The 12,121-nt window shown below is 41.5% G+C and overlaps 1 protein-coding gene across 23 annotated transcripts in view; it reads left to right on the forward strand.

Annotated features, from left to right (window-relative positions):
- Positions 1 to 12,121, forward strand: part of FSD1L (fibronectin type III and SPRY domain containing 1 like) — a 94,428-nt gene that overhangs the window by 37,304 nt on the left and 45,003 nt on the right. For 9 of the 23 annotated variants that reach the window (XM_008257054.5, XM_051855999.3, XM_002708137.6 and 6 more), the window contains one exon: positions 11,627 to 11,649. The exons of the other annotated variants lie outside the window; for them this stretch is intronic. In XM_008257054.5, the coding sequence (XP_008255276.1) occupies positions 11,627 to 11,649 (23 nt within the window). The remainder of the gene's footprint in view (positions 1 to 11,626; positions 11,650 to 12,121) is intronic. 23 annotated transcript variants of the gene reach the window in all.

The following is a 12,121-nucleotide window of genomic DNA, read 5'->3' on the forward strand; positions in this document are numbered from 1 at the left end:
AGCCCACTACGGCACAGCGCTGGCCCCTTAAATTGCTTTTAAAAATGTGATAACCTGGGCCGGCGCCGCGGCTCACTAGGCTAATCCTCCGCCTTGCGGCGCCGGCACACCAGGTTCTAGTCCCGGTCGGGGCACTGGATTCTGTCCCGGTTGCCCCTCTTCCAGGCCAGCTCTCTGCTGTGGCCAGGGAGTGCAGTGGAGGATGGCCCAAGTCCTTGGGCCCTGCACCCCATGGGAGACCAGGATAAGTACCTGGCTCCTGCCATTGGATCAGCGCGGTGTGCTGGCCGCGGCAGCCATTGGAGGGTGAACCAACGGCAAAGGAAGACCTTTCTCTCTGTCTCTCTCTCTCACTGTCCACTCTGCCTGTCAAGAAAAAAAAAAAAAAGTGATAACCTTAAATATATGGAACATGGCCAGGAAAGATGCAGAAAGCAAAAGATGTCCCAGTAATCAAAATCATAGAATTCATAAACCGGAGTTAAAATCCTACACATGATAATTTCTCAGAATCTGTTGACTGTTTATATATGGTACTGCTAAATTTTTAGTTTTATTTTTCTTTCTGTTCCCTGTTTGTCAACAGATTCACCTTTTAGTGGAGTAGGGTGGCTGTTTTTTAACAGGTACAGTCATGGCAGCAAGAATTAAAAGCTGACAGCCTCAGGGTGAGGAAGACAGGAAAACTACAAAAGGTGGAGCCAAGTGCTAAAAAATCATCTTTTACCTTTAAATAGGGACTGATGCTTGGAAAAGCTGTGATAAAAGCTTGTTTCTTCTAAGTTTCTCTTTCTTTTTGACACAGAGTTCTTCCCTTTCCTCTCAAATGCTACCTTTTTCTCCTTTTTGTTCTTTCCAGCTTTCTTTCTTTTAAAACTTATTCCTAAAACATTGTAAATTAGAAAAGTTCTATTAGATCATGTTGTGGTTTAAATGTATTCTGTTAATATGACCGTTTACTTTACCATTTTGGACTTAGCATTCAACATGCTGCAGCAGTACTTGGTAAAATGAATTGTCAAGTGTTTCCTAGCTAGAAATCTAAGTTTATTGTTCAAGAAATTTACTGAGAGCCTGCAATTATTTTCTTAGTATTTCCAGCTAGTATCCAGATAATGGCTTGATTCCAAGTCAAAGTTAAATTTCCTTTCGTAGCCAGCTGCATGGACTTAGTCTTGCCTCAAAGACCTAATTGCTGACTGAAGAGGGAGAGATGATTTTGAACATTAATGATTAGATTAGCAGTTAGCTACCTGGGGGAAGTCATTATTTTAAGGTATGCTCTTTTCAGAAATCTCGTATTAAACCACTTAAATCAGAAAGACAAAGAGAGGCCAATATGGTGGTGTAACAACAGGACAATCCGATTTTCATGGGGCAAAATAGTTAATAAGCAAAGGGGATACAAGCCAGCAACAGGGTCACGAGAAATTTGTGCAGACAAGCCTAAGAGTCCAATAGAGACTGGGTAGGTCCACACTGAGGGAGCAAAAACCAAAGGGAAGTGGTGGAGGCACAGTGAAATCATGGCAGAGATGCTGAACAAGAAGATTGGCACCACCTCCACCCCCTTCCAGAAAACCAGGTGAGAAATCGTGAGTCCATGGAGCTGCGGATGGCGGCGAGCGGTGGGGGGTGGGGGGTGGGGTGGGGGGCTGGTGAACTGCGTTTGAAGCTTCAGTGGGGAGAAAGATAAATTATAGAAGAAATGGAGAGGGTGGGCACGCCCCTCCATCTGTGTCTCCCCCCTCCCCCCAACCAGGGAGAAGGCATATTGATTGTTTAGATTTTCGAATGCAAGCAGGGGGCTGCTACATTTGCCTCCCATGCACATGCTCATCAATTGCTGGGGCCACCTCACAACACCCCCTGCTTGGGAACAAGGATCACAACATTTCAGAGTAATTTCCTCCCCACCATTCAAGCTGTACAACAAGGAGTAGGTCTAAACATCGAAAACTCAAGCTTGTTTCACGCACCAAGGAGAAGCGAGCCTGGCCCCCCAGTGTGTGGGGCTTAGTGCACCAAAGCTCTGATACCCACCTCCATCATGATTTAGAAGTGAGTAGGGCTCCAGGAGGCGGGGCTGTGTGCTTTCACTTTCAAAGCACAGATACACAGCGGCTCATAGCAGAGGAAAATCTTGCCACAAGCACAAAGTCACAAAGACAGAATCAACCAGAAATGCTGAAAACAAAGGAAAAATCCTGAGTAAGAATAAGGAAAACACTATGAACTCCCCAAAGGAACACTACAACTCTTCAATAATGAAGCTGAAGAAGAGGAGATCAAGGATATGCCAGAAAAGGAATTCAAAAAATGAATAGATTACTTAGAAGCAACCAGAAACAAATTCACAATCTAAATGAAAAGCGCTCCCAAGAAATTGAGATATTAAAGAGAAGCCAGAATGAAATACTAGAAATAAAGAATTGAATAGATTAAATAAAAATGCAGTAGAAAGTCTTAACCATAAAATAGATGAGACAGAAGAAAGAATATCAGAAATAGAAGACAAATTTCTGGAAAGAATACAGTCAGACCAAATACAAGAAAAAGAAATTAGGAATTTAAAAATCACATTTGGAGATTTACAAGATTCTATCAAATGACCAAACTTACAGATCCTAGGAATTCTGGAAGGTGTGGGAAGAGAGAAAGAATTAGAAGGTCTTCTTAATGTAATAATAACAGAGAACTTCCACAATCTGGAGAAAGAAAGAGACATCCAAGTACAAGAAGCACACAAAACTCCCAGTGTGCAAAACCAGAAAAGAACTTCACCACGACACATTGTAGCAAAACTCTCCTAATTGAAACATAAAGAACAGGTCTTAAAATGTATGAGAAAAAGGACAGATCACATTCAGAAGAAACGCAATTAGACTCATTCCGGACTTCTCATCACAAACCCTACATGCAAGGAGATGATGGTGAGACATATTCTAAGTCCTAAGAGAAAAAACTGTTAACCCAGAGCACTGTATCCTGCAAAACTCTCATTTATGAATGAAAGAAAAATAAGGATCTTCCACAACTAGAAGAAATTGAAAGAATTTGTAAGTACTTTCCCAGCCCAACAAAAGATGCTAGGCCATAAAGTGAGTCTCAGCAAATTCAAAAAAATCAGAATCATACCATGCATCTTCTCAGACCACAATGCAACGAAGCTGGAAATCAACAACTCAAGAATCCCTGCATCATATGCAAACACATGGAAAATGAGCAATATGTTTCTGAATGAACAATGGGTCATAGAAGAAATCAAAAGAGAAACGAAAAAATTTCTGTGAACAAATGAAGACAATACAACATACCAAAATTTGTGGGATACAACAAAAGCACCCATTCATAATGAAAACTTTAAACATTTTGGGTATAGAAGGAACATTCCTCAACACAATCAAGGCAATTTAAGACAAACCCATAGCCAACATAATATTGAATGGGGGAAAAGTTGGAAGCATTCCCACTGAGATCTGGTACCAGACAGGGATGCCTACTCTCACCACTGCTATTCACTATGTCCTGGAAGTTTTAGCCAGAGTCATTAGGCAAGAAAAAAAATGAAAGGGATACAAATTGGGAAGGAGGAAGTCAAACAATCCGTATTTGCAAATGACATGATTCTATAGATAAGGAATCCAAAAGACTCCACTAAGAGACTGTTGGAACTCATAAAAGAGTTTGGTAAAGTAGCAGGGTATAAAGTCAGTACACAAAAATCAGCAGCCTTTGTGTGCACAGGCAATGCCAAAGCTGAGAAAGAACTTCTAAGATCAACCCCATTCACAATAGCTACAAAACCTCAAATACCTTGGAATACATTTAACCAAGGATGTCAGAGATCTCTAAGATGAGAATTACAAAACATTAAAGAAAGAAATAGAAGAAGATACAAAAAATGGGAAAATCTTCCATGTTCATGGATTGGGAGAATTGATATCAAAATATCCATTCTTCTGACAGCAATTTACAGATTCAGTGTGATACCAATCAAAATACCAAAGACATTCTTCTCACATCTGGAAGAAATGATGCTGAAATTCATTTGGAAACACAGGAGACCTCTAAAATAGCTGAAGCAATCTTATACAACGAAAACATACTATGAGACAGTTATACTCAAAACAGCCTGGTAGTGGTACAAAAATTGATGGCTAGACCAGTGGAACAGATTGGAAATGCCAGAGATCAACCCAAGCATCTACAACCAACTTACATTTGACCAAGGAGCTAAAAACAATCCCTGGAGAAAGGATAGCCTCTTCAACAAATGGTGCTGGGAAAACAGGATTTCCAGATGCAGAAGTATGAAGCAAGACCCCTACCTTACACCTTACACAAAAATCCACTCAACATGGATTAAAGATCTAAATCTACAACCTGACACCATTAAGTTAATAGAGAACATTGGGGAGACCCTGCAAGACATTGGCATAGGCAAAGAGTTCTTGGAAAAGACCCCAGAGGCACAGGCAATAAAAGCCAAAATTAACAAATGGGATTACCTCAAATTGAGAATTTTCTTTATGGCAAACAAACAAACAAACCAGGAAAGTGAAGAAGCAAAAACAGAATAGGAGAAATTATTTGCAAACTATGCAACTGATAAAGGATTAATAACCAGAATCTACAAAGAGATCAAGAAACTCAAAACAACAAAACAAACAACCCAGTTAAGAGATGAGCAAAGGACTTAAACAGACATTTTTCCAAAGAAGAAATCCAAATGGCAAACAGACATATGAAAAATGTTCAGGATCACCACCTGTCAGGGAAATGCAAATCAAAATCACTGTGAGGTTCACCTCACCCCTGTTAGAATGGCTTTCATACAGAAATCAACAAACAACAAATGCTGGTGAGGATGTGGGGAAAAAGGTACCCTAATTCGCTGTTGGTGAGAATGTAAACTAGTAAAGAACTATGGAAGACAGTATGGAGATACCTCAAAAATCTGAATATAGACCAGCCATTTGACCCAGCCATCCCACCTCTGGGAATTTATCCAAGGGAAATTAAATCAGTAAACAAAAAGAGCTGTCTGCACCTCCATGCTTATTGCAGCTCAATTCACAATAGCTAAGACATGGAATCACCCTAAGCACCCATCAGCCAAAGACTGGATAAAGAAATTTTGGGATATGTACACTGGAATACCACACAGCAGTAAAATAAATAAATAAATAAATAAATATCATGATCTGGTCATTTGCAACAAAATCGATCAATCTGGAAAACATCATAAGCAAGAATAAATAAAAAGGCCTTCAGTACTTCTGAAAAGAGGTAGATCAATGGAATAATTTCTGTTTGTTTATTTATTTGAGAGTTACAGACAAATAGAATGAGGGACAGAAAGGTCTTCCATCCACTCGTTCACTCTCTAAAAGGCTGCAGTGGCCGGAGCTGGGCCAATCTGAAGCCAGGAGCCAGGAGCTTCTTCTGGGTTCCTCATGTAGGTGCAGGCTCCCAAGCCTTTGGCCATCTTTCACTGCTTTCCCAGGCCATAGCAGAGAGCTGGATCAGAAGAGGAGCAGCCAGGATATGAACTGGTACCCATAAGGGTTGCCGGCATCATTAACAGAGGGTTAGTTCACTATGCTACGATACCAGCCCCCAGTGGAATAATTTCTATGTGAGAATAACTAATTGGCCACCTCATCCCATTCTTGTCTCATATAATCCAGTCATCTAATTAGAAGGAGGGAATAGTTTCCTGCTTAGAGGTGCCTATCATAGAATAAGAGGTGCAAAGTAAGGTACAAGGAGGCAGTTCATCTGCATTTGATCACAGATGAAAAGGGAAGACTAATGTAGTTAGTAGTCACACTAGGATATTATTCAGAGTGTGGCAGGATCTGGGCATTGGGAGGAACAAGTAAGGAGTAGAGTAGAAGTTCACTCCTTTCAGAGTAGCAAAAATTTCTTTAGGCTTAATCCAGGAATGCTGGTAGAAGAGAATGACTTCAACAAAAAAACATGATTATTTGAGATTTGAAGGCTTTTTTTTTTTTTTTTTGGATAGGCATAGTGTATAGTGAGAGAGAAACAGAGAGAAAGGTCTTCCTTTGCCGTTGATTCACCCTCCAATGGCCGCCACGGCTGGCGCGCTGCGGCCGGTGCACCGCACTAATCCAAAGGCAGGAGCCAGGTGCTTCTCCTGGTCTCCCATGGGGTGCAGGGCCCAAGCACTTGGGCTATCCTCCACTGCACTCCCTGGCCATAGCAGAGAGCTGGCCTAGAAGAGGGGCAACTGGGACAGAATCCGGCGCCCCGACCAGGACTAGAACCCAGTGTGCCGGCGCCGCTAGGTGGAGGATTAGCCTATTGAGCCGCAGCGCCGGCAAGATTTGAAGGCTTTTTAAAAACAAAGCTGTTTGTTAAGCATAGCTCAAACTATAATTTTTTACCTTTATTTCATTTGTGTATGTTTGTCTTACAGAAATACCTTCTCCCATTATATAAATGTACTTAGTCATAAAGCAGACATTTGCAGTGTTGTATTTCAAAGTTTGTTTCAAATTAGTTACTGTAGCTGTGTGAGAAAGCCTTTTAAATTATACTCTTTAAAAATGTTATTTTTATAAGCAGATAAATCTATGTAGAGAAAATGTAAAACTTCTAATGTATGGCCTCAATTGATAGGCTATTTGGGATTTTTTTTGGAAGGCTGGTTTTTTTTTTTTTTTTACTAAAGGAAAATAACATTTTGAAACTCATTTTCTCTCTATCTTTGTATAAAAAGAGAAAAATAATAATATTAAGAAGAAATATAGAAACAATAAGATGCTTAAAATCAGAGTGCTTGATAAATTCACCAAAGATAGTAGTTCTTTTTTTTTTTTTTTTTTTTTTTGACAGGCAGAGTGGACAGTGAGAGAGAGACAGAGAGAAAGGTCTTCCTTTTGCCGTTGGTTCACCCTCCAATGGCCGCCGCGGCCAGCGCACTGCGGCAGGCGCACCGCGCTGATCCGATGGCAGGAGCCAGGTGCCTCCCCTGGTCTCCCATGGGGTGCAGGGCCCAAGGACTTGGGCCATCATCCACTGCACTACCGGGCCAAAGCAGAGAGCTGGCCTGGAAGAGGGGCAACCGGGACAGAATCCGGCACCCCGACCGGGACTAGAACCTGGTGTGCCAGCGCCGCAAGGGGGAGGATTAGCCTAGTGAGCCACGGCACTGGCCTTTTTGTTTGTTTGTTTTAAAGATTTATTTATTTATTTGAAATTTAGAGTTACACAGAGAGAGAAGGAGAGGCGTAGAGAGAGGTCTCCCATCCGCTGGTTCACTCCCCAATTGGTTGCAACGGCTGGAGCTGCGCTGATCCAAAGCCAGGAGCCAAGCGCTTCTTCCAGGTCTCCCACACAGGTGCAGCCCAGACTTGAACCGGCACCCATATAGGATGCTGGCACTGCAGGCGGTGGCTTTACCCGCTTTGCCACGTTGTCGGCCCCAAGATAATCGTTCTTTATAAAAATTACATCCACTCATTTTAGATCAAAGATGAGGGAGGTTGGAAAAAGTTCTGGTTTGACTTATTTTTTTTTTAATTTTTTAAAAGATACATTTATTTGACAGTTACAGAGAGGGAGAGACAGAGACAGAGACAGAGAGAGATCGAGATCTTCTATCCACTGGTTTACTCCCCAGATGGCTGCAATGGCCAGAACTGGGCCTGGCTGAAGCCAGGAGCCAGGAGCTTCATCTGGGTTTGCCACATTCATGGCAGGACCTACACACTTGGACCATCTTCTGCTGCCTTCTCCAGGCCATTAGCAGGGAGCTGGATTGGAAATGGAACAACAGGACACAAAACATGGGATGCCAGCATTGCAGGTGATGACTTCACCCACTATGCCACAATGCTGACCCCAACTTTTTTTTAAGGTTTATTTATTTATTTGAAAGGCATAGTTACACAGAGAGAGGGAGAGACAAACACAGAGAGAAAGGGAGAGATCTTCCAGCTGTTGGTAACCATTGACTCACTCTCCAATTCACCCCAATGGCCAGGGCTGGGACCGACCCAAGCCAGGATCCAGGAGCTACATCTGGGTCTTCCACACAGGTGGCATGGCCCCAAGTATTGGGCTATCATCCACTGCCTTCTGAGGTGCATTATCAGGGAGCTGAATTGGAAGTGGACTTGAACTGGCCCTCATATGGGATGCTGGCATCTTAGGCGACTGCTTAATCCACCATGCCACAATGCTGGCCCCTTGACTTTTTTATATTTAATTGACAGTTATGAAGAACTACTTTTGATTATTCCTACATTATACTTTTATTACAGTTCTGCTTAAGGATTCTTGTTGCCAGTGGCAGATTTCTGTGACTTAAAAATTAAAGGATAGGGGCCGGCGCTGTGGCTCACTAGGTTAATCCTCTGCCTGCGGCGCCAGCATCCCAAATGGGCGCCGGGTTCTAGTCTCGGTTGCTCCTCTTCCAGTCCAGCTCTCTGCTGTGGCCTGGGATAGCAGTGGAGGATGGCCCAAGTCCTTGGGCCCCTGCATCCCCATGGGAGACCAGGAAGAAACTCCTGGCTTCTGGTTTTGGATCGGCGCAGCTCTGGCCGTTGCAGCCTTTTGGAGAATTAACCAATGGAAGGAGGACCTTTCTCTGTCTCTCTCTCACTGTCTATAACTCTGTCTCTGTCTCTTTCTCTCACTGTCTAACTCTGCCTGGCAAAAACAAAACAAAACAAAACAAAACAAAAAAACAAAAAACAAACAGTTAACTGAGATGGAGGGAGGGAGGAATGAGGGAAGTGAGGGAAGGGTGGGAAGAAATATGAGAGTGAGAAGAGCCATTCCTAATACGAATAGAAATGAAGTGTTGGCAAACAGGATTTCAGTAAGTGATTAAAACAATGATGGTGAGCAAAGTAATGTAACTAATGCTTCTAAGAGGCTTTCTGGTAATGTATAGTACCAGAATCTAAGACTACCTCTAGTCATTCCCTGAGGCTTCCTCATAACTCACCAGGTGCATTATGCACATGCAAGTAAATGTGTTGATGACAAGCAGTGGTATATCCTGGATCAGTTAATACTTACTAAAAGATTTTTTGGGAAATAACTCACCACTCTTGAAATTGAAACTCACAGGTATCAAGCTATAGTAATGTGTATTTTTTGGACAACTTTCTGCTTAGGGAGAAAAAAATTTTAAAAAATAGTTAATCTGTTTTCTAATTAGAGTTCTGGAATTATGTAACACGAGGGTACTTGAAAAAGTTCATGAATAAGTGAAATTAAAATGTTTATTTTGGGCCGGCGCCGCGGCTTACTAGGCTAATCCTCCGCCTAGCGGCGCCGGCACACCAGGTTCTAGTCCCAGTTGGGGCGCCGGATTCTGTCCCGGTTGCCCCTCTTCCAGGCCAGCTCTCTGCTGTGGCCAGGGAGTGCAGTGAAGGATGGCCCAGGTGCTTGGGCCCTGCACCTCATGGGAGACCAGGAAAAGCACCTGGCTCCTGGCTCCTGCCATCGGATCAGCGCGGTGCGCCGGCTGCAGTGCGCCGGCCGCGGCGGCCATTGGAGGGTGAACCAACGGCAAAAGGAAGACCTTTCTCTGTCTGTCTCTCTCTCTCACTGTCCACTCTGCCTGTCAAAAAAAAAAAAAAAATGTTTATTTTGGTGCAAGAAATTTTTGAAATCCATGCAGTTTTTTCATAATACTGATTTTTCTTTTTACTTTTTTTAAAAGATGTATTTATTTACTTATTTGAAAAGTAAAATGATAAAGAAAGAGAGAGCTCTTCCATCTGCTGGATCACTCCGCAAATGGCCACCGTAGCTGGGACTAGGCCTAGCTATAACCGGGAGCCAGGAACTCCATCCAGGCCTCCCACATGGGTAGTAGGAACTCAAGTAACTTGAGGCATCATCCATTTCTTCCTAGGAACATTAAAAGGGAACTGGTTCAGAAGCAGAATAGCCAGTATTCCAGTTGGCACTCTGATGAGATGTGAGTGTCAGAAATGGTGGTGTAAGTCACTGATCCACAATGCTTGCCCATTTTTCTATGAACTTTTTGAAGACCCTGCATGTCTGCATATGTGTGATTTCAAAGTTTATTTTCACCAAAATAAACTCACTTTTTAATTCTATTTTTCCATGAATGTTTTGAAGCACCCTCAGAATAGTTGATTTGTTGAATCTGATTTGTTCAATCTTAGTTCTGTTCTTTTGTGTTGAAAGATGCGCAAACCAAGATATTCTAAGGTAGGCCTAAAAATGACTAATAGAAAGTAGAAACAGTGTTAAAACTGAATAGGAGAGGTCACAAAAGTATTGGTATATACATTTAATTAACATCAATTAAATGTAATAATTATGCATTACCATATATCAAGTATTTTGCTAGTACTGAGTTCAAAGGGTACATCAGAATAGCATTTTCTTCATCAGATATATTAACTATGCTGACTAGTGTAGAAGAAAAAATTTTGATGCTATATTATCTATAAATGTAAAAGGACAACAGTTTTATATGTGTTTTTCTAGCTGTGCAGTACCAAGTAGTAGCTGTGTACCCTTCCTAGGATTGTGCTTGAATTTTTTTAGAAAATAGAAGTCGAGCCGGCGCCGTGGCTCAATAGGCTAATCCTCCACCTAGCGGCGCCGGCACACCGGGTTCTAGTCCCGGTTGGGGCGCCGGATTCTGTCCCGGTTGCCCCTCTTCCAGGCCAGCTCTCTGCTATGGCCAGGGAGTGCAGTGGAGGATGGCCCAGGTGCTTGGGCCCTGCACCCCATGGGAGACCAGGAAAAGCACCTGGCTCCTGGCTCCTGCCAGGATCAGCGCGGTGCGCCGGCTGCAGCGGCGGCCATTGGAGGGTGAACCAACGGCAAAGGAAGACCTTTCTCTCTCTGTCTCTCTCTCTCACTGTCCACTCTGCCTGTCAAAAAAAAAAAAAAAAAAAAAAAAAAAAAAAAAAAAAAAAAAAAAAAGAAAATAGAAGTCATTTCTTATGTATAATAGGTTTAAGTTGGCAGCTTCTGTGAAATCATATGAGAGTAAGACTCCACTGCTAGAAGTATTTTTCTGGTCTCTGAATTTCTAGCATTACAGCTTCATTCTTTGGAGCAGAGTATTGTAGACTGTAGCCTGTTTTTATGTATTAGCAGGCAATCTCTCAGAAAATAAAGTTCTTGTCTGGTAAGGCATGTACAGAAATGTTGGAACAACCATTATGAAGTAGTGAAAGAAATCTGAAGAAAAATTCAAGAGCAGATCTGACATGTATGAGAAAACCATCAGGATAAATAGAATGTGTATCCCATGCAGTAGGTTGATTTTTCTAGCTGACTAAATGAATGGGGAGGTATGTTTTGATAATCTTAAGGTAAGAAAAATATTTATAGTCATCTGGAATTAGTTCAAACAATTAAATTTTGCTTTTTAAGGTGATTTATATGTGGTTTGGATATTTTATTATAGTTCTAACATCACATTATGCAACCTTATGTCAACTATGCAGATTTCCTGTAATTTACCTGTTGGTGAATATGAACTAATCTGTTGCAGGGTTTATATCCTAACTTTTCTTGCATGTCACTGCCATTGAAACTTGCATGAAAAGCACTAACTACCTTCTTTCTCTTCTCCCTGATTTGCTCCAAGGCTGCCAGACAGATCAAGGATAGGTATGGTATAAAACATGCATTTTTATTTAAGTATCAATAGTGAAATCAGAAATGAAATTCAGAAACAGTTTTTGTTAGAATCTCGTTGGTTGAAATAAAAATGCCTAATGGCCAAGTACAAAATAAATAAAATGCTGTACATCTTCTTGGCATAACTAGTTTATCAATGTTATTTTTTAAAAGCATAGTTGTGGACAATTACATAGTTACAAAGGAATTTCATTTCTGGTACAATAATATAGTTAGCTTTAGTTTTAGAACAGTTCTTAATTAGTTGTACTGCTGGAGAAGGAACTGTTTTGAATAAATTTAAATATATATTTTGTAATGTATTTTTTGTTGCTTAAATTTAAATATATGTTCTCATTTTATGAGAAGTCTTAGCATTTTGAATAGTCCTCAAGAGCTAAAGCTCTCCTATTTCACTGCCCTCCTGTTTAACACCTTTGTATTCTCATTCCATCCTGTTCCT

The sequence above is a fragment of the Oryctolagus cuniculus genome, chromosome 1 (assembly GCF_051225735.1).
Source record: "Oryctolagus cuniculus isolate XC-2025 breed Fujian yellow rabbit chromosome 1, ASM5122573v1, whole genome shotgun sequence".
Classification (NCBI taxonomy): domain Eukaryota; kingdom Metazoa; phylum Chordata; class Mammalia; order Lagomorpha; family Leporidae; genus Oryctolagus; species Oryctolagus cuniculus.